General features: G+C 45.4%; 3 protein-coding genes across 6 annotated transcripts; 1 reads left to right on the forward strand and 2 right to left on the reverse strand.

The window, feature by feature from the left end:
* Positions 1 to 677: 677 nt before the first annotated feature.
* LOC136933313 (FH2 domain-containing protein 1-like) lies at positions 678 to 8686 on the reverse strand. Its single transcript, XM_067228631.1, has 13 exons — positions 8673 to 8686; positions 4042 to 4375; positions 3813 to 3874; positions 3549 to 3651; positions 3288 to 3373; positions 3074 to 3174; positions 2827 to 2897; positions 2633 to 2740; positions 2445 to 2515; positions 2049 to 2166; positions 1522 to 1686; positions 933 to 1428; positions 678 to 724 (listed from the first exon to the last, which is right to left on the reverse strand). Exons 1-13 carry the CDS (start codon positions 8684 to 8686, stop codon positions 678 to 680), a joined length of 1776 nt encoding a protein of 591 aa, XP_067084732.1.
* Positions 8687 to 10768: 2082 nt separating this feature from the next.
* On the forward strand, positions 10769 to 15441 carry si:dkey-125i10.3 (cytadherence high molecular weight protein 1). 2 transcript variants are annotated; one of them, XM_067229014.1, is made up of 11 exons: positions 10769 to 10866; positions 11395 to 11436; positions 11528 to 11636; positions 11737 to 11877; positions 11965 to 12033; positions 12325 to 12378; positions 12690 to 12785; positions 12903 to 14459; positions 14719 to 14775; positions 14912 to 15014; positions 15146 to 15441. In XM_067229014.1, the coding sequence occupies exons 2-11, from the start codon at positions 11427 to 11429 to the stop codon at positions 15242 to 15244; spliced, it is 2295 nt and encodes a 764-aa protein (XP_067085115.1). In that variant the 5' UTR covers positions 10769 to 10866; positions 11395 to 11426; the 3' UTR covers positions 15245 to 15441. The 2 variants fall into 2 exon arrangements, with proteins under 2 accessions (XP_067085115.1, XP_067085114.1); XM_067229013.1 differs by having other exon boundaries at positions 10791 to 10866; positions 11366 to 11436.
* Positions 15442 to 15447: 6 nt separating this feature from the next.
* On the reverse strand, positions 15448 to 20870 carry plp1b (proteolipid protein 1b). 3 transcript variants are annotated; one of them, XM_067229017.1, is made up of 7 exons: positions 20765 to 20870; positions 18387 to 18573; positions 18043 to 18199; positions 17413 to 17590; positions 16980 to 17053; positions 16697 to 16762; positions 15448 to 16490 (listed from the first exon to the last, which is right to left on the reverse strand). In XM_067229017.1, the coding sequence occupies exons 1-7, from the start codon at positions 20766 to 20768 to the stop codon at positions 16416 to 16418; spliced, it is 741 nt and encodes a 246-aa protein (XP_067085118.1). In that variant the 5' UTR covers positions 20769 to 20870; the 3' UTR covers positions 15448 to 16415. The 3 variants fall into 3 exon arrangements, with proteins under 3 accessions (XP_067085118.1, XP_067085119.1, XP_067085117.1); XM_067229018.1 differs by lacking the exon at positions 20765 to 20870 and adding an exon at positions 18990 to 19153; XM_067229016.1 differs by lacking the exon at positions 20765 to 20870 and having other exon boundaries at positions 18387 to 18637.
* Between the last annotated feature and the right edge of the window lie 292 nt (positions 20871 to 21162).

The following is a 21162-nucleotide window of genomic DNA, read 5'->3' on the forward strand; positions in this document are numbered from 1 at the left end:
GTCTCTTCTCACAGCTGCAGCGGCAATGACAACACACCGTAAGACTCTGGCCGTGGTGGAGTTCTGTAGAGCGAGGTTGGGAAGAGAGTGAACCGAGGAGCCGGGGTGGAGGTTCAGCTGTTTGGAGACACGCAGAGTGGATCTCGTCTCGGGCTTCACTTGGAGCTCCTTGTCCATTTCCCTGCCATTAGAGGGATTCACTTGGAGCTCCTTGCCCATCTCCCTGCCATTCGAGGGATTCAGTTTGAGCTCCTTGTCCATCTCCCTGCCATTCGAGGGATTCAGTTTGAGCTCCTTGTCCATCTCCCTGTCATTCGAGGGATTCAGTTGGTCCCTTTCTTTCGATTCTTCACTCGTTTTCTCCTTTGTGTGCTTTCTCTCTCTCTTTGTCTTCTCTCTCTTTCTTTCTTTCTCTTCTTTTGTTTTGGTCTCCCTTTCAGCTTCTCTTTCACTTTCCCTCTCGCTGCCTATTCCTTTTTCACTTTCTTTCTCCTCCTCCTTCGCCTGTTTTTTCCCCTTTTCCGTTTTTACTTTCTCATTATCTTTGACTTTCACCTTTTCCTTTTCTAGTCTGACTTTCTTGAACATGTGGTGAATTGGATTCCTTTTTTTTGTCTGCTCAGTAAAGTCAGTCCCCTTTCTGATTGTTGAAAGTGCAGGGGATCGCACATTGACCTTCACAGGAAGGCGGCAGGGCAAAGCTGTCTCTGATGTGGTTTGGAGTCTGGGGATGGAAGATGGGCTTGCACAAGCAGTAACAGAAGAGCCAGAAGAAGGGTCGACATTGGAGGTGTCAGCATCGCCCATACCCCCCGTCCTAGTCCCTTTCCGCACTCCTGGAGTGGGCAGGGTCGGCGCCAGGTTTTTGTAGGAACGTAGGCCACTTACAAGCGTATGACAAACGACTGTGTCTCCCAAGAGTGGATACAGACCCTCCCATTCCAGAGATGGTCCTTCTGAAGGTTTGGAGGAGGCTGTGTCTTGCTGTGCCTGTGAGTTTGAGACTAGCTGGGTCGACTTGGGTCGACTCTCCAGGGACGGCTGTGCATCGTCTCCAGGAGGAGGCGTCTGGGCAGCCCTTGCCAGGACAGAGTCTGTGGGCTCGGGGGACAATTGAGGTTTTGTCTGTGGTGAGCAGGCACGGGGTGAGGTCTCCAATTTTTCATTAATGTTTGTCTGCTGCAGGCTTTGTAAAGGGCTGACGGCACGTGGCCTGCCTTCCGGGCTCCTCATGTTGCCACGGCTCCAAATATGGACGAGACTGCGCTCCAGTGAGCTCTCCAGGTCGTCTCCGTGACTACCCCCGAGTCCAGCCCCCAGGACGGAGCAGGTGACGATGGAACGCCACCTCACAGTTCCGTCCTTCTCTCTCTCTGCTCCATTCCTCGATGCCCTCTTCTCTTCCAGTATCTTCCTTTTAGCATTCTCCTGAGAATTACAACCAGAGGAGTGATCTACTTAAATCGGCCACATGATGCTAATGCTAACAACCATTTGACTACTTTGAATTTTTATACAAACCTCGACAGATTTCTGAAAGCGAACATTGAAGGAATGGAAGATGTTACAGGCCTCCTCGAGCTTGAATGTGACGTCATCCTCGCAGAAGAAGTCAACAAGGGATTGCTGGGCCTTCAGTAAGGCCTCAGCCTCCACCTCGGCCTCCTCCAGCCTCCCACTCGCCCTCTGAGGACACAGGACAACATTTGAACCCCCGATGCCTCACTGTCAGATCAGTTGCATAACAAAATAGAAATCACACATCCACAGGACGTCCTAAAAACCCAACAGTTAGTCGGTATGAACTGAAGACGTGGGAGCCTTGTTTTGGAATATAAGGGAGTCAGGTGGCTGAGTGGTTAGAGCATCGGGCTAGTAATCAGAAGGTTGCTGGTTCGAAAATGACGTTGTGTCCTTGGGCAAGGCACTTCACCCAACTTGCCTCGGGGAATGTCCCTGTACTTACTGTAAGTCGCTCTGGATAAGAGCGTCTGCTAAATGACAAAATGTAAATGTAATGTAATATAAACTATTCTGGAAGCTCTAACCAGGAAGAAAGGTTTTGTCTGCAGCAGGAGATCATGTTCTGTTTCAGTCCTTGACCGTAGAGCTGTTACTCGACTCTTCAGCTGAGACAGTTCTTCCTGCACTCCATCCACAGACAGTCTTAGGGTGGGAAAGGAGGAGAAAATAAGTGAATTTGCTCATAAGTACAATAAAGAAAAGTCAGTTACATAGACAGGACTAACATGACATTACAGTTAAGTCACATCTGAGTCCATCGTCACATCGTTGTAATACTCTGATCTGTCAAACAGAATAACAGAACCATGCTTTTTATTCCCCTCACACATTTCATGTGAATCTTTTGGACAAACTGAGTCACGCTCGGTGTCCTGCATTGGAGCTTGTGCGGTGGCAGCTTATTGTGCTGTTGCACTGACCTGGAGGCAGGCCCAACATGTCTCAGCTTCAGGGGAAAGGAGAGCAAGGCGGGGTCTTTCCTCGTAGCTTCCTGAGGGGACGACAGACACAACACATCCTGTATAAAGTTGCCGTTTACCGCAGAAGTATATAGAAGCAAGTTTTTCACCTTCATTGTTAACTGTTTATTTTATGTATTTCCTTTTACCATGGCTACAAAATGGAGCAGGTTCATTCCTGGTTTGTTGGCTTTGGTGTCAGCTAGTTTCAGCAGCGAGGCGATGCGGAACCCAGCAGCATTTCCTGCGTACCCGCCCTGTTAATTAAAGTTTGATAGGGAGAATCAGTTCCTGAAGAATTCAAATCACACTAATGGGCAGTTGGTCCAAGTGTTCTACTCACGGAGTTCATGTGGTTCCCTGCCCTCAGTACCAGCCGGATGATGGAATGCAACTCCGGACACCTCAGAAGCTCTGTAAAAGACAGAGAAGTAGGGCGGTTGTCCAGGCCGATGTTATGAAGGCCCGTCACATCACCTGTGGTTGAGCTGTTCACAGTGCTTTTGTCAAGTGTAGAGCTGACACAAATCGGTTCTTGTCGCATTTAATTTGAGTGCCAGTAGCATAACTCCGCTTCCCTGTCTCCTTACCTGTGGCTGCAGTTACCAAGCAACGTGCTGATTCACACAGTGCAGTCAAGGTGGGGTCAAACTCCTGCTGTAGAATCATGGCATCCAGATGCAAGCGATAACTAAAGAAACGACAAGCGAAGACAGATGATGAAAAAGGAGGAATATGGGGTATTGAACTGCCGAGGTACTGAATGAAAGAGGTTTAGCAGGAAGAGCAACGGGAGATTCCCACCTCGGCAACTCCACTAACAGCAGCATGAAGAGGTCTGCCTCCCCCAGCTGCCTTGGATCCCCTCCGTAGCTTCTCAGGCGCCTCTCCTATGGAGCATGTGCAGAGGTTGAGGAAGAGATCGGGAGGGAAGGCCGTGATATCGGAACAGATGCAACTGGATAGGTCTTGATGTTTTGACAGATGCGTTTAGGTAGGCCTCAGTGTTTTGGACGGACACACCCAGCTAGGCTTTGATATTCCAAAGAGGGAATTCTACAGTACCTCCTCTGAATCAGGCAGCAGTTTGCACAGTTCACTGAGCTTATCACTTCCGTAGCGTTGACTGGAACCCTGCTTAATATCCTCCACAATCTCCTTGACTGCACTGTTAACAGGAGACAACATCAGACAATGGACATTCAGTAAATCATAGACGAACACACGGGAATCTAAGCTACTTTTACTGTGATATTGTTATCACTGCGAAACGATGACACTACTGGTATTGTTTACCAGCTTGATTGAGGACGGCCAAACCTTTCTCACCTCTTGAACTGCCGGAGGAAGATACCTACATTCATGCTGCGCTTTCCATCAAGAATTGATACCTACACATGACCACAAAGAACAGCAGTCAGAACCAAAACAATCAGTGTACATCTCAATGACTCTTTTACTGTTCATTTAGTAAGACATGTATTAAACCTCATAATGTTTTATGATAATCACAATCGATCGGTATGTTACCGACTATTGAAACAATAAAGAGACTGGCCTGTTTGGCTCGTGGTGGGGAACCAAGTGATCGGAGACCGTGGCATGCGTCTGACTCTCTCTTATGGGTGCGAGACCTCGTCTGCCCAAACAGCTCGTTCAGAGAGCTCAGGTCGATGGGAAACTCGTCCGGACCGGTCCAAACACTAAGCCGCCCCTCCACCTTCTCTTTAGGGATGAGGTCCCAGTTCAAGTTCCGCAGCTGCAGGGCACCATGACGGGTCGGAGGGCTTGAGGGCAGGGGAGGAGGTGGGGGCGGGGGGGATGTGGGTGGTGGAGGAGGGGGAGACATAGGTGGGGGTGGGGGGGATGTGGGTGGTGGAGGAGAGGGTGACCTGGGTGGGGATGGGGATGGAGACACAGATGGGGGAGGTGGTGTCGAGGCCATGGGCGTCAAGTGAGAGGACAGCTCAAAGGATGGATCCATGGGATATCGCTTCACATCCAAGGTTGCAGGAGTGTCATTGAAAGGCTAGGGCACAGCATGAAAGGAGTTGAGCAGTCCGATAGAGAATCCACTAAAAAGTTTGCAATTATAACTTTAGTATCAGCAGCAGACAACAGTACCAAAAGCTGCGATGCTAATATATCACACACTTCAGTGCTCTCAATATGTTTGCCCACACAGTGTGTGGGGCTACAGGTCAATGTTGAATTTATGTTATAAAGTTAAAAGGTGTATGTACTTTCTACAGTCACGATACCTTAACCGACGATGACGTGCATACTTAACGTTTAACCAAGTCCACAGCGTTAATAGATGATCACAGGTAAAGTAATTAGTATGCCGAAGAAAGACCATCAAATAAACAGGCAACAATTCTCGATTTCAAGCAGCCTGACGCAAAAAGCGAACCATAATTTCATTTTTTTTATCATTCACATCTCAAAGTAAAAATAAAAGTATTGACGCTTTAATAATGGCTGGTCTAAACAGCAAAGTGTTCTCTCTGAAGCTATTTAGATCGCGCAAATTAATAATTGGTAGTTCTATAACTTAAACTTACATTTGGGAATCCGTAATACCTCCAACGACGACATTAAAATGTTCTGAAGGTAATTTTATCCCATGCATTGCACTCTTTATCGTCAAGTAATTCTACATTGATTTAGTCTACTTGCAAGTTTGTCGATATACTCCTGCAAAGCTTTCTAAATATTTATAACTTCTATCAGCCTAAGTGACCGAGAGTGCCTACACTGATGTAAACGACTCCTCCTAGCCACTGGAATTGGGAGGCAGAACGGTAGGCTACACAAATCTTATCTTTTTCTCTGGGAAACAAATAACATCAACATCTTGATTACCTTGATCCGCTCAAAATTTCAAAGCAATTCTGAACCATCGATTGAGCAACACTTGGTTGAGCAAGAAATTGCCTGAACACAAGACGTTTATCAGATTCAAACCTATGCCTACTCATAAACAAATATACTGGTTTGTATTACAGACTTTGCTAATAAGTGTGTGTTGTTCCATTTTAAGTAAATGAAACCTCTAAAAACAAATGCATAGGCAGTATTGGATCTGCCTTCAGTTAAGCACTGAATACAAGTAGGCTCAGTGAAGTCACTGAGAATAGCCTATAGACAGCATCCTAGTCATCATCAGCTAACATGTATCCCAGGAGAACAGTATTTTCAGATAAGAGGCTGGCACAGAAGAAGCCTAACTATAGATATGATAGAGAACACTTTTCCCATCAGCCATGGACTTTAGTGATATTACAACTCAACAGTTAGATTTCACCAGTCTTAAATCTACCCCAATGGCTTACAAGTCCACATCCTTATCAGATTTTCCCCCGTGAAATTTGTTCTCAGACAGAAACTGTTCCCCACTCCCTAAGACTTCCTTCTTGAAGATATTTACAAGCAAGAGTAAAAAAAGTTTCATGATTTATATCTCCTCCACATTTCAGAGCCCCGTCTCTCACATGGTCTTTAAACATAGCCAGAGTAAACCAGCTCAGGAAACAAACTCTCTTAATTCAATACAGACGCATTAGCACTCCTGGTGTAGAATTCTAGGAAATGCCTCTGTGCTGGGTAACAGAAACAAGGCCATAAATAAACAAGCTCAGAGATACATGACTGTAGACACATTTTGTGCTCAACACCATATAATATATTACTCTACACTGTAGTAAGTAGCAAAAGCTGTGAATATAGTGTAGTCCCAGTAGTTGATTAATGGTGGAGTACTAACGAATGGCTGTATGATCTGTTTGACTTGTTGTTAGGGTCTGAGGAACCCTATTTGAACAGATCATTGATAAAGATCAAGAAAACATGTGTAGAAAACATTCGATTTTCCTAGACAAAATAATTTTGGTTTGCAACACTGAGTTCAAGATGACATAATCCAACAACTGAATTCATTCACGGTCAAGTCTTATGTCCACCAAAATCTTTTTTAGGGAATAACTCCTAAATACCTTTAAAGTCAGTTCTATGACAAACCGTAGCTTCTGTTGAATGGATTATCCCTCTTATCCATGTGCAGTGCAGTGCTTTCCATGGGATGAGCCAACAACATCCATTTGACAGACAATGTCAGATCTGCCCTGAGGGCCAGGGACCTGGAAACAGAAGCTGGCGTTAAGAGTTGAGTTGTGGTGAGGAGGATCCTACAGTGTGTTTCATGGAGAAGAGGGATGTCACCAACCTGAGATCAGGTCATTGTTCACATACCCCCAGCCATCACAAAGCAGACTGGGAAATGAAGGCCTGGTATTGACGAGCTTGAGAATTTCACCCCTCACGTCAATTGTTGTATTGGTGAAAAGACATGTTATACATCTAAATATAATTTACATTTACATTTAGCAGACGCTCTTATCCAGAGCGACTTACATTAAGTACAGGGACATTTTCCCCGAGGCAAGTAGGGTGAAGTGCCTTGCCCAAGGACACAACGTCATTTGGCACAGCCGGGGAATCGAACTGGCAACCTTCAGATTACTAGCCCGCTTCCCTAACCGCTCAGCCACCTGACTCCCTGGTATATATGTTATACATCTAAATATAATTTGATCGCAATTGTAATGTGTGAGGAACATCTGCAGTCCTTACCCTATATCAGGGGTGGAAGACAAACTAATTATCAAGGGATTTTTAATTCCTAACTACCATTAAACAGATGATTTTCCATAGGTGGCAAGGCTTGTTGTGGACCTTCAGGGATATTGCTATTAATTCCCTTTACATGAGGGAAAAAAGCAATGCCATTTAAAGTACAGTACATGCTGTATCTTATGTAGGTAGTCTGGTAGAGCCCCTAAACCAGACACCTTTTCCTTGTGGCTGATTCTCCTTTAAATTAGGTATAAAAGAGCTGGAGCAGGACTCAGCCGGTGTAAATTATACATGTTAGTGCGTCCGCCTCTTTGGTCTGAAACGAGAAAGAAAGAGACTAATAGAGAGGGGGTGGGTGGAGGGGGGAGAGATGGGGGGAGATACACAGAGGCGAGAGAGACAGAGAGAGAGAGAATGAGGTGTAGAAGGTTTTGACATTCCGGCTATTCTCATGCAGATAACATGAGGACGTTTAGTTGTTGTGTTCTAGATTCCAGCCCTCTTAAAAAGCTTTCAGCTTCACACTCACACACACACATCCACACACACACACACACTTGAACATTTATTATAACATCTTTTCAATCTTTCTGCTCAAACACAAAATAACCCAATGACAATATCTCAATGCTAACGCTCAATCCTCAGTCCGATGGATTGACAACTGAGCTATTATTGAAAACGGGAACTTAGTTTAACCCTAAAGCTAAACGAGGTGCCCTCTTCTTTGTCTTGTCTATGCACCCTGAATAGACAGTGAGGATGATTGAAGATTTGTCTTTTCCACCCAAGCCTCAGTACTGCGGTGCAGTCCCAAGATGGAGCCAGAAACCATATCTTCCTTATGAGCCTTTAACCCCCATCTTCATCCCCCCCTAGTGGTGTAGACAGGTACGACAGCAGAGTCATCGACCCTGCCCAGCCTTGACTCTGAAACCCTCCCATTGTTGTCGATCCTCTCTTTTGAAATGTGTTGTTTCATTTATTACTCTTACTCGTTTACCAACAGATTCCTACTGTGTGCATCCCATTCACTCTGGTGAGGCCGGTTGGACGGTTTTGCCATGGGAATGTTGGTGTCAGGGACAGGAGAGAGGGGATCTCAACGTGCCTCGTCCGCCCGCTGCCTCGCTGCCTCGCCCGCTGCCTCGCCCGCTGCCTCGCCTGCATTCCTGATGCACTCAATAACATGTCGAAAGAAAGAAGGAAATTGCCTCCAGAAGAAAATGTCAGGCAAAAAACTAACACTGGCTGCCATTGCTTTTGTCTCCGTTAATCCTCCCAGGCACGAATTCCAGCACGCTACATTTCATAGACGTATAAAATGTGTATTTCCAGAACAAATTATAACCACTCACAATGGTTATTCATGAACATACAAATGGAATTTGTCAGTTAATGTGTTACTTGATGTTGCTCAGTCATCTGCCCTAAGGATATTTGCACACTGTTCATAGTTGGGACTAATTAAACTGCCCATCACAACTGCACAGTACACTGTATTCTTTAAATAAACCACCTATAATATTTGTTCTGTATGACTTTCTTACATACCTCAGCTCGGCCATAGTGACATTTAGTCATTTATCAGACGCTCTTATCCAGACCAACTTACAGTAAGTACAGGGACATTTCCCCCGAGGCAAGTAGGGTGAAGTGTCTTGCCCAAGGACACAACTTCATTTTGCACAGCCGAGAATCAAACCTGCAACCTGCTGATTACTAGCCCAATTCCCTAACCACTCAGCCACCTGACTCCCTGACATAAGGATAGAGTACAGAAACCGACAAACCAGAGTGAGAAACAACCTGCTAGTTCCTGCTAGTAAGATATCATCTTTCGGGTGTTGTTTGACAGGTGCTACCAGTCTTTACCGCATGACTCTATTCTACTAAATATGTTTTTTCTTTTCATGGAAAGCTACATGTGTCTACATATTGTGCCTTATATGATCTTAAGGGGACTTAAACAACTCCCCTATACAAGCAGAAGTAGTAGGGAGTCGTAGTGGCTGAGCGGTTAGGGAATCGGGCTAGTAATCAGAAGGTTGCCGGTTCGATTCCCCGTCTGGCCTATGACGTTGAGTCCTTGAGCAAGGCACTTCACCCTACTTGCCTCGGGGGAATGTCCCTGTACTTACTGTCTGCTAAATGACTAAATGTAAGTAGAATATAGCTCCAGAACAGACCTGGCAGAGCATCACCAGAAAGGATACTCAGCACCCGTTCATGTCTGAGTCGCAAACTCAAAGCAGTCATTGAATGCAAATGATATGCAGCAATGTACTAAATGTGACTACTTTCATTTACATATAATTTCTGTGTCCCACACATAACGGCGCCCTGTATGCACAATGTATGAATGGTGTAATTTCGACATGTTGAAATCAAAATGTAAGAAAGTAACCTTTAATAAAACCTGAGAATGTGCGCTTGGGCCACTTGTGAATTAGATGATTACAAATCTAAAACTGTGGAGTACCGAGGAAAATGTCTTAGTCTCAAATATGATGGTACGCACTGGTCTTCATGCACATTATCTTCCTTTGCTTAGCTGTATTTCTTTTACTGAGCCTACTTGTAAGGAAAGTGCTACACAAACAGAGAAAGATCAGAATGTATACCTTTCCTGTACTTCACAACGGCCTCCACTTATTCCTTCTGTTGGCACAGCCCATTCCATCAATCACAACACTCATACAAAGCTCACATAGCTTTCATACAGTAGTGTTTTTGTTTAGATCCGGTAAGGTGATTGCAAATGCCTAAGATTCTCACAAAAGCGCCCAGAGGGCTGCATCATGACGGGGGGAGGGAGCTTGTACAGGGAACCACTCGGGGCGGCCTGAAGAGTTGGAGAGGTGTACAGGTACAGTGGGGCTGGGATAGGGATTACTGTAAGATGAGGGGTGGAGGGAGTGCAAGGGCTGGGTTTAGATGTTGAGTTGTACAGTGTGGGGTGGGGGCTGAGGAGGGGGGGGGGGGGGGGTCGGGGGAGGGGCAGGTTTGAAGCTGGCAAGCATATAATAATGATGTCGTTTTATGTAAACCACGGCTGACTCATGCTGATTGGAACCAGCTATGACTGCGGGGAACTTGTCTCTATGAATTCACTCCTGTTTGTGTTTATGCCTTTGTGATTTTTTTCACAGCAGCATGTTTGTGGTGCTGTCAGTGTGTACTTTAATGGCGTCAAATCTTTTCAAATGCTTTATTGTATGAAATATCATCTTATATCAATATTTTTGATAGAACGATCTTGAACTGGTGCCTCAGCCTGAGTTTTGGAAACCCGTCTTTAGTGAATGATTGCACTATTTTGACAGGTGAGACACATTGAGGTGCTTATCTGAAGGTCAAATTCATATCAGTTAGTAGAGCAATGCTTGGTTTCACAGTAAATCGTTTTGAAAGAAGGCAGCACTACCTGACAAACAATGGTTGTTAGAGAGCAACGACCAAGTACGGAAATCAGGTCTCTCTGGATTCCTTGCACCCCTCACGCCAGGACAATATGTGACATGAAGAATGAAGAATGTTTTTCTGTCTTATCTAAAGCTATAAACAAAAAAGACTGTGCTCCGACATGGAGGGGCGGTGCCTAGGGTTCAGTGCCATTGTGCTTGTTCGAGTGGGGAGAGGGGCCACTTTAAAATGTTGTGTTCTTGCAGGTGCAACAATCTTTAAGAGAGAGAGAGAGGCACTTCTGAGCGAGAGGCCCAAAGCAGGATCTACCACTGACTCACTGGTAAGTGCTGTTCGTGTTCCACAGAGTGGTTCTGCACCATTTGAGACATTTTCATCATGGCCTTAAGTTAAAAGGTGTAATTGTTTCCCTGGCATAGCTGCAGGTAAATATATGCATGATGTCGATATATATATATATATTCTGAATTATATTGCTTGGGTGCTGGTACTGAAACCGTTGCCATCGATGCAGGAATTTAGATGTCTACTGTGTGTGTGTGTGCGCTCGCGTGCGCACACAAACGAGAGACAGAGAAGGACAAACAGTTAAAGTGAGAGTATGTGTGAAGGCAAGCATGCATACAGTACTTGGTTTCCTTCGGTTTCTGCACCAAACGAGCAATATCCAGCCATTTGTGATTTAATAAAAAGCCCTGATATAAGTGAGGTGTAAAGCTTTTGATAAGGCAGATGACTTCCTGATGGTTTTAATTAACTATGTGTTTATTTATTTACGTATTTCTTAACATACTTAACAACATATCCCTCGCAATAATTAGTGAACGCCCACATATTTCTGTGTCAACAGAAAGTCTGGTTGGACACACAAAGATCTGCATCATGTCAACTGGTAAGTTGAGCTCTACTGGAATGGCACACTCCTATGTTGAACAACATTGCATGACCAAATATTGATTGACATGATTGTTTTGCTCCAAAAGTGAACAGACAGCAGGTGCTCCGGACCACAAAGGTGCGTACTTCGATGAAGGGAGATGGCAGTTGGATTCGTGCAGTCACAGAACCAAACCAGCAGGAAGATAGCCCACGGTAACCCATGGACACCCGCCCCCCAAGCCCGACCCCCCCTCCCCTTACCAAGTCAAGTGATGTCGCCTAATCGATCAAATGTGCTTCGATTTTCCCCAAGAAAACCAGAGATTCCCAAGAAACCCATTGAGTTGTCTTCTGTTGAATCCAGCCCTGTCACCTCTCCCACTGCACTGACCTCTCCCACAAAGGCAACAAATGACCAAGCAGTGGGTGTTGACCCCCCGACCCCTGAAGCAAGGTGAGACAGGAACGACATTGGATGGAATTAAATGATGATGAAAGAATGTCATTGTATTTTGTGTTCACTATGCACTGTTATTTATAGTTCAGGGACCAGGGCTATCAGACCAGCCAGGCTGAATTCGTATGTCCTTTCAGCTACAAAGAAATTTGAGTGAGTATATGATCTTTGATGGAGTGGTGGTAATTATCACTGTTAATTTGATATACTGTATCCGTGCAGCTACAAAACAGGAAAAACAAGTTGTTTCAGTCGACACTGAGAAACCCAATAATGGATTAGGATTTAAACTGGGCTAAGTGTCTTTCTTAATTCACCCTATTCATTGTATTTTCTCTGACCAATATTGATATTTAAACGTGGACCTTTTGGTCTCATTCCAATGTGCTGTATGGTTTGACAGGGATCATTTCCTTTTTATGTCTTTTTTTATCTATCTAATAGGTCCATAGCTGCTCCAGTAAGTCCCCCATTCAGAAGAGTTCCCTCAACTAAAAGGTAATTGTTTTTTGTTTTACTGTTCTTCAAATAGTACTCTGTGTGCTTTTTCCCCTCTCTCTCTCTCCCTCTCTCTCTCTCTCTCTCTCTCTCTCTCTCTCTCTCTCTCTCTCTCTCTCTCTCTCTCTCTCTCTCTCTCTCCTCTCTCTCTCTCTCTCTCTCTCTCTCTCTCTCTCTCTCCCCTCTCTCTGTCTCTCTCCCCCCCCCCCTCTCTCTCTCTCTCTCCCTCTCTCTCTCTCTCATTCATTTTCCCTCACTGATTAAAACTCATCATGTCTCCTTTCCACCTGCGTCTGTCTCTCCCTCCTCAGTGAGAGTGTCACCACAGCTAGTGAGGCCGTGCCCGCCTCAACCGAGGCCCAGGTTGTCGGGGAGCAATCTGCTCCAGAGGTATCAGTCGAGTCTGGGTGAGCGCCTCCCACCCACAGTGCTCTTTAGTAATATCATGTCCATCAAAGGTCATTTTCATCTTTTGGGAGGCACGGTTGTAATGATGAATAATTTTCTTCTGGTTGGATATGTAGGAGTGAGAAGACTACTAACATACATGGCCAAGATGCCCAATCAACCGATGCACCTGCTGTGAATTCAGAGGGAGAATCGCCCAAGGAAGCCGCGAATGAGAAGCCTGATAATGAAGCAGGGATCGCTGTAGCGCCAGAGAAGTGTCCTGATGATACAGCGTCTGCTGAACCTGTGAAGGAGGTCGCTATGGAAAGCTCTCCTGAGACGACCACAGAACTGACTGCGGAACCCACAGTGGAACCCACGGCGGAGCCTGCCGTGGAACCAGCAAGCGATGTAAAAGAGGAACCTGTTGTAGAATCTGCTGCGGTGGCAGAACCTGTAAGTGAACCAGTAACTGCAGAATCCACCGACGAACTTCCCATCGAACTTGACACAACTAACGACAAAGACCCTACACCTGCATTGACGTCACACGTTGAAGGGGAAGAAGAATCTATACAGGAATCTTCAGAAATATGTACACATGCAGAAAAACCTGTTATGGAGACCTCAGACAAATCCTTACATGAAGAGTCTGTGTCTGAGCCTCTTGTTCCCAGTGTTGAACTTGCAATGGAGTCAACCGCTGAAAGTACTGCCGACTCTGCCACTGTTGAGACAACTGTCAAGCCCGTTAAGGAGCCGCCAGCTGAACCTGCAGTGCAGCTTGAACAGAAATTGACCTCGGAGGCTCAACCTGCAGTTGAACTTACATCTGAACCTGAAGTGAAATCTGAAGTTCAGCCTGTAGTTGAACCAGCAGTTGAACCTGCTTCTGAACCAGCAGCTGAACCTGCTTCTGAACCAGTAGTTGAACCAATAGCCAAATCTGCATCTGAACCAGCAGCTGAACCAGCAGCTGAACCTGCTTCTGAACCAGCAGCTGAACCAGCAGCTGAACCAGCAGTTGAACCAGCAGTTGAAACAGCAGCTGAACCAGCAGCTGAACCAACAGCTGAACTAGCAGCTGAACCAGCAGTTGAACCAACAGCTGAACCAACAGCTGAACCAGCAGCTGAACCAGCAGCTGAACCAGCAGCTGAACCAGCAGCTGAACCAGCAGTTGAACCAACAGCTGAACCAGCAGTTGAACCAGCAGCTGAACCAGCAGCTGAACCAGCAGTTGAACCAACAGCTGAACCAACAGCTGAACCAGCAGCTGAACCAGCAGTTGAACCAACAGCTGAACCAGCAGCTGAACCAGCAGCTGAACCAACAGCTGAACCAGCAGCTGAACCAGCAGCTGAACCAGCAGCTGAACCAGCAGCTGAACTTAAAGTTGAACTTGCACCTGAACCTGTTGTTGCAGCAAATGAAGAACCTGTTGAAGTCGAGGAGTCAGTTATTGAATCCGCCATTACGTCTACTGTTCAAGCACCTGTTGAGGTTGTACAGGAGCCATCGGTTGGGTCTGCCATGGAACTGGAAGAGGCATTAGAAGAGGGAGTATCTTCCACTGATGTTATTGCTGAAGCTTCTGTGGAAAGTGTGGAACCTACAGTGGAATCTGCAAAAGAATGCTCCAATGAATCAGAATCTGGTCAAGAGAGTGAAAAAAACTGCTCCGAAGAAACGTAAGTTATATCTCGTATGTGTTTTATCAAGATGCTAGCATGTCAGTATTGTCAATCTTTGTGTTTACTATTTGTTTACGTTCAATGAAAAACATGATAGCATACTACAGTTATGTATTTAGTTTATCCCACCCTCATGTAAAACATGTATACATTATAAACTTTTATTGCAAATTCACAGGCCAAAATATCATGATAGTTTTGTCCCGGTGTAAAGCACATTTTGTATTGCTAATTCATGTTGTAAATTCCTTTGCAGTCAGGCAACTGAACCAGTAGTGAATCTAGTTACAGTCCATTCTCTGCGCCATACTGAGTAAGTGATCTTACTCTGTTGTCCACCATTACTGAACTGAAAAGCAATTCCTTTGCAATGGCGTAAGTGTTACCAATGTGAATGCTTAGAATCAATTAAACATACTCCTTTTGTGAACTTTCTCTTCCAAATGCAGGAATGGCACACCCATCTGTTCATACTGTGATACCCCAATTGATGGTACTATCAAGATTACGATCGATTTCCCCCCCATTTACAGCCATCCAGGCTGTTTCAAGGTACCCCAATCCCCTTATCCTTCCTCTGGTTTGAATATAATCTACTGTGAACATTACGCTCTTTGTTTTTGCTGATGGACCTAACCATTTTGTGGCACCCTGCTAATTCAATTCCTCCTTCCATCCTCCAGTGTGGTGTATGCAGCCTGGCCTTGGGAGACATGAAGACTGGCATGTTTTTGCATGGACAGGTGATCCACTGTGATGGCTGCTTCTCCAAAACGATTTAAAAAGGAATTCGAGATCAATTGTTGCAAGGCTGTAATTTGTGCCTGTTCTAAATGCTTTAAGAACCATATGTTAGGTTTCTTTTTTTCTCCTTCTCCACAATAGCTGGCTTCAATATAGTCCCCCTAGCAACCGAGCATTCTTCTCTTCTATTCCCAATGTGACAATGTTATGAGAATCAAATAAAGTACATTACTGTAATGCCTCTGGTTCAAAAGCTTTAATAGGAATTTTAATTGCCAACCATTTCAACAGAGCATGTTCACAAACTATTTCAGGACACGGTGAATATGTATAAAGAATCACATCCTTCGGATATATGGGAATCTGTCCCATTTGTTTTTATGAGCAATGAGCATTAATACATCCTAGAAGAGCATGGAGATTGAGCATGGCATTTTACAGTAACAATAGCACCACTGCAGCCGTGAATATCCTTGAAGCCCTACCTAGTGATCAGTCAAAAAAGGACAAACAAGGAGTATGTACATATTATGAGTGTGTGCAAAATATATCATCCATGGTTTGACTACATTAACACTAGATGGATGTCCATTTATAAATTACACTTCAGCCTCGTACAGAACTCCTGCACGTTCAGCTGTTTTTCAGTGAAGGGAAAGCATGTTTTAAATACAATCAGAAGGCAGCAGCATGTGAAAGGTATTCCGTGTATAAATATGTAGGCACAGTTTACACATCCGTTAGCTTTGGTATGGGGGTCATGTTTTAGATTTGTTTAGTACACTCACGTCATTCATGTTTTGTCAACATTCAAAAACATTGAGTGCGAGACCCAGGATTACATGGAGAGTGAACTGAGACAGAACAACACGACAGTGATATCAGTATAATTTCACAAATCTTTACAAAAAAAAAGCAGTCGTTCAAAATCAGAGATGCCGCACCCGACGTGAAAATGAGCAACAAGCTGAAGAGAATCATCCCCTTCGACAGAGTAAGATGTGCTGAGCCTGGAAGGGTGTTACAAACAGGAGTTGTACATCTCACAGTGAGTTGCTTAAATGAAAAAAAAACCCAGACAGGAAGCAGTTTGTGTGATGTCAGGTGACAGGTGTGTGCCACAGGGGGTGGAGGAGGACAGAGGTGCCGGGTGTGACGGTCACCAATCGTGCCCAGGGGGGTTCAGTGGACATGGATGGGTCACAGAGCCTAACAGCGCATGCCTTTCCTTCCCAGGAAGCGCAGGACTGCATAGTTATAGGTCGTTGCTATCACATACAGGAACTAGGAGACAGGAGAGGGAGAAAGAAAGGGAGAGAGAGGGAGGGAGTGAAAGGGAAATGGAGAGAAAGATGGATGGGTGACAAGAGATCAAGAAAAGGATTCAATAACAGGCAGTACAGTTACTCTCCTAAGCTGCACTGTGCACTTCCAGACCAGTATTTTTCAACCAAATGCATGGAGAACAGGATGACACTAGTTCAACTCACCAAAGCATGGAGAGCCACCCCGGCACCAACAAATGCAGCTATATAAAAGTCATAGGTGCCAAAGAACTGCAGAGAAGAAACACGACACAATGCGTTTTGAACTGTAGTAGCATGACGTAGATACATCATCAAAATAACATGACAATCATAATAAAGAGGAGAACTATTTCACAAGTGTTTTATCAAAACATGCTTTTCCGTTGGCGTAAACCTGACAGACTGGAGGAAGTGTTCCTTCTCATGAGGTTTTCGAATACCATCCTGTCACCGTACTCTCTCTCACCTCTTTGGTTTTGCAGATCGAGGCTAGCGTCATTCCGCATGCCTTACCTGGCATGGCGTTCCAAGGAAGGAGACCTGTAGAAAAGGTTATCTTAGAAATGTGAATCTGAATACCTCTCATTTTGCGACCATTGAAGAAAACACTCCGCCGCCAATCATTTCTCCATTTGTCCTTTTCAATGCAATTGCAACTGGTTGCTTCTATTCTCTAACAATGTCCCATTTGGTCTCACACTGCCCGAGAGCCAGACACAGACCCCCTCAAAGAGATGGAGATGGACGGTCTAAAGATTTACCTTAAGCCTTTAAACATACAATACATTCCTCTCTTCAAAGACAAGAACGGTATGTTCAATCGGGGTCGAGTCTCGAGCTATTCATCAACCGGTCTGTCAGGAGGAAGAAGGATGACAGCCATGAGATGTCACTCTCACCGTACTGCCTGGCGTCCATGCAGATCCAGCTGTGCTGGTTTATGCTCGGCGCGGTCTCTGCCAGGAGGTTGATGTTGTGGCAGGTCTGTGCCATGTTGAAGAAGAAGAAGACAGGTATGGCCGCGAAGGCAAACACAGCCAGCCAGATGACGACCAGGATGTATGTCAGGACTAGGAACTGCGGGAGGAAGGGATACGTTCATTTACACGAAGTTACAGGAAGTTAGGTTCAAGGAGAATATGGGACATGTACAGCAGTACATGTCCCTGGTGACCTAATTATTGCAGAATATTCAGACATAGCATGTTTCCCTAACATAACACGTCTGTATAATGTGGAATGTGGAATAATTCTGTATAATTCATAAAACATTATTACAAAAATGTATCTGCATTCTGATTCAATTATTAACAAATGCTTCAACATTGAGAGCAAAAGGTTGTATACATGGATTCTGGAGACTTTCACGTGGTGACAAGTCATTAACTACATCATCTCACTGCCCCCTTTGACAGTTCCATCCCCAACTCAACCCCATCTTCATCCCTACCCCAGCCTCACCCCTAGCCCCACACCCAGGCCACCCCTGCCCCAAGCCCCTCCCCCTGCCCTTCCCTCTGCTTCCTCACCGTCAGGCTGAGGCAACGGCCACATCTAGTGCTCCGGAACTCTCCGAAGGTCTGCTTGACGGCGCTCGTGGTGTAAAACCCCTCAGCCAGCAGCAGGATGCAGTAGAGGAAGAAGAATCCGGCCAGGCCGTAGATCACATACTGGAAGTACTTGATGCTGAAACATGAGGTCACAGGCGGGGAGAGGTCAACCTCCCCATGCCTTCCCGCATACAAGTTCAACCACTTCCTGGACCTTGAGCTGCCTCTCTAGCATGGGCGAGCTCCACCCGCAGACACAAACCCAGATACAGACACGGAAAACAAGGAGACCGGGGGGGGGGGGGCAAAGGGGCACCACTCACAACGAGGCCATGACGGCGTAGTCTTGGATGTTGCGAGCGAAGTGCGTCTCGACCAGGACCTCGGTCTGAGCCAGAGCCTCGTGCCCGCAGCCACAGAACAGTGCGACGCCGGTGAAGCACAGTAGAGTCGCCACCAGCGACGGGTAAGGCACTGCCCCCAGGCAGCGGACACAGCAATCATAGCAACCTGAGGGGGCATAATATATAAACACACAGGCGGCACACACCGCACACACCAGCACACAGCACATCTAAGCCACGGTTGTGACCCCCTCCCTTCCCTCCCTCCACGGAATCCCTGTCTGTCACCCTCCTCGGGAACTATGGAGACGGCCCCTCTCCTGCTGTAAATCCATCAACAGCCAATTAATTCCATTTTAACAGGCATGAATGCAACTGAAAAAAATTAGGGCTCAAAGAAAGAGTGAAACCAAGAGCAGAGCAGAGGTTCTTCAGTCAAGCGTCCATTCAAAACCAGCCGGCACTGACTTCACTGCAATCTCACACACTTCTTCTAGTGTAAGCTGTGTCGGTGAAGCAGTCAGCAAAACATCCAGACAATTAAATAGCTGCGTTTGGCAGGAATGGGAGAAAGAGAAGCACCTAAGGCTTTGCAAAGCCAAGGCTGCTTGACAGGAAACATTTGTTGTTTGGAATCTTGTGTTCCACGACAAACACTGCGATGTGAGAACCACAGTCTGCGAAACGTAACTGGAAAAACAGCTCTCTCCGTCCCCGGTTTTTTGCGTAAAAGTTCCTCGGCTCTTGCCAGAAGCTCACAGCTCAGCCCCTTACTCCCTGTAGTCCAACCCTCTTTCACCACCGGCAACAGGCGTCACCAGGCAAGGAGAGAGTAGTGAAGGGTGGGCTCTGGGGCTTGAGAAAGAGCCTCTCTTTGTGGCTGGAGACACAATGACCTTTGTCTTTGCCACGATCGGAGGAGAACAAAGGCCAGTGATGTCAAACAAACAAAGACCACCTCACACCACGAACGTACACACTCCTGGGGCTACGCGCGCGCACACACACACACCCACACACACACACAAACACATCAACAAGTTGTGGATGGTTTGCTGTGCAGAGGTGTGTCCACCAACAGGATTCTCACAGTACCAGTGGTAATGTCACTCAGGCTAGCCTACAGTTACAGCTGGCTGGCTGGTACCGCACTGGGTCTGCAGTCTGTGTCTGCAGGAGTGTGTTGACGTGTTCAAGGGTGAGTGGAAGCACGATGAATGGGAGGGGGAAACAGAAACGTCTTCAGCAACAACAATCCGCTCATCAAAGTTGGATGATCCCGAGATCCCGTTTGGGAATGGCAAACGCTGTTGTGACCATGCTTTATAAATGTTAGAGCTGCCCCAGTTCTCACAAACATACAAAACATGTGGTTATACAACACCTATGTGATTCTGCTAAGGAGGGAACGAAGTCAACACACTGCCATTTGAGTGTAAACAGCAAAACATGTCTGGTTGTTTGTTGACTGCCAATACCCATGCTTCGGCTGTGCTCCAAAAAGAGTTATTGCATTAGTTAAGTGTGCTACGAAAACAGAAACAGAAAAGGTCCTTACTGGAATGCAATGGGGGTATCCATTAAGGTCTCTGACCACTTCTGAATAAGGAATTACAGCTGACATGTATACAATGGCTGGCGGATTTAACTTGCCGCCAAATTCAAATCATGTAGACGGTACAAAGGATTTATGCAAATTTGCTAATTCTGCCTGCAACAAGTGTGGGAGTGTGAGAGCCTTTGACTTTATCGACCTTGCATGACCCCTTTCTGGAAGGCATCGGTGGTCATCTGTCTCTCAGAACCACTCTGGCCTCAGTCTTCCTTTAACTCGGTATTCCACACTGATTTGTCTTCATAGGACAGTTATTTTATTTATTTATTGTATTTCTTTTTTACTAATCGAAACTCTTCTCCAAATTGTTTAATTCCAATGTTTTACTGAATATTTACAGACTTGAGGATGGAATTTTGATTGAAATTGAATTTTGCTGAAAATAATCCAAATGGAATGACATAATCGGTCTAATTTTGATTCCTATGTGGGCACACGTCCGATGTTGTCTAATGATTTAACCAAAATAAACCACTAATAGATCACCAACAGGTAGACAGTAGAGCATGAACCAATAAACAAGTTAGAAAATAATTTCAAAAGTCCAGTTTGGATGCACCCGAGAACCACTGTGCACGAAAAAAAAGCTGCACAATAACTCCCTTTATAATGCATGTCATTTGACCAAAAACAAATAAATCAAAGTAGGTTAAAGATATTCAAACAAGATATAAGGTCTATATCATATCAATAAGTCAATGGCACAACAACTGAAAATTCAAAACATCTTATAAGCACTCACCCATGTCCCGACAGAAGTTAGTTTTTTTGGGAAGTTTTAGATGGTGGCTTTGTGACTCTGATATGGGGATATGAGAAGTTATTCTCCACCACTGCTATATGAATCTGACTCGCGCTTTTGTCTCCTCAACAATAGACAGACCCCCGGCTCCTGCAGCCACATCTTAAAGACACAAAGTCCCTTTTCAGAAACCAACCATCATATATGCAGCTCTGGGTTCAACGCTGAGGACAGCGCAGGGGTGAGACACCCTAAAAACAGAATCCCACTTGTTATCCAGTCCAACATCAGGAGTTGCATTTCAGTCAACTGTAATTCCAGTCACACCAGACGGCAAAAAAATGATCCCGGTGATTTTTTTCTCAAAACGTCAGAGCAGCCAGTAATCAGCATGTCTT

Source organism: Osmerus mordax, chromosome 25 (genome assembly GCF_038355195.1).
Source record: "Osmerus mordax isolate fOsmMor3 chromosome 25, fOsmMor3.pri, whole genome shotgun sequence".
In the NCBI taxonomy this organism is placed as follows: Eukaryota; Metazoa; Chordata; class Actinopteri; order Osmeriformes; family Osmeridae; genus Osmerus; species Osmerus mordax.

Coding starts and splice junctions, on each gene's coding strand:
- LOC136933313 (XM_067228631.1), bottom strand. Junction 1,429..1,521: donor GCTTTCAGAAATCTGTCGAG/GTTTGTATAAAA, acceptor TGTAATTCTCAG/GAGAATGCTAAAAGGAAGAT. Junction 725..932: donor ACCATCTCTGGAATGGGAGG/GTCTGTATCCAC, acceptor TTCCATCCCCAG/ACTCCAAACCACATCAGAGA.
- si:dkey-125i10.3 (XM_067229014.1), top strand. Junction 12,379..12,689: donor AGAGTTCCCTCAACTAAAAG/GTAATTGTTTTT, acceptor CTCCCTCCTCAG/TGAGAGTGTCACCACAGCTA. Junction 12,786..12,902: donor GAGGTATCAGTCGAGTCTGG/GTGAGCGCCTCC, acceptor TTGGATATGTAG/GAGTGAGAAGACTACTAACA.
- plp1b (XM_067229016.1), bottom strand. CDS start 18,637: ATGTGCTGTGTGCTGGTGTGTGCGGTGTGTGCCGCCTGTGTGTTTATA. Junction 17,054..17,412: donor CATGGACGCCAGGCAGTACG/GTGAGAGTGACA, acceptor CCTTTTCTACAG/GTCTCCTTCCTTGGAACGCC. Junction 16,763..16,979: donor CGATCTGCAAAACCAAAGAG/GTGAGAGAGAGT, acceptor TCTTCTCTGCAG/TTCTTTGGCACCTATGACTT.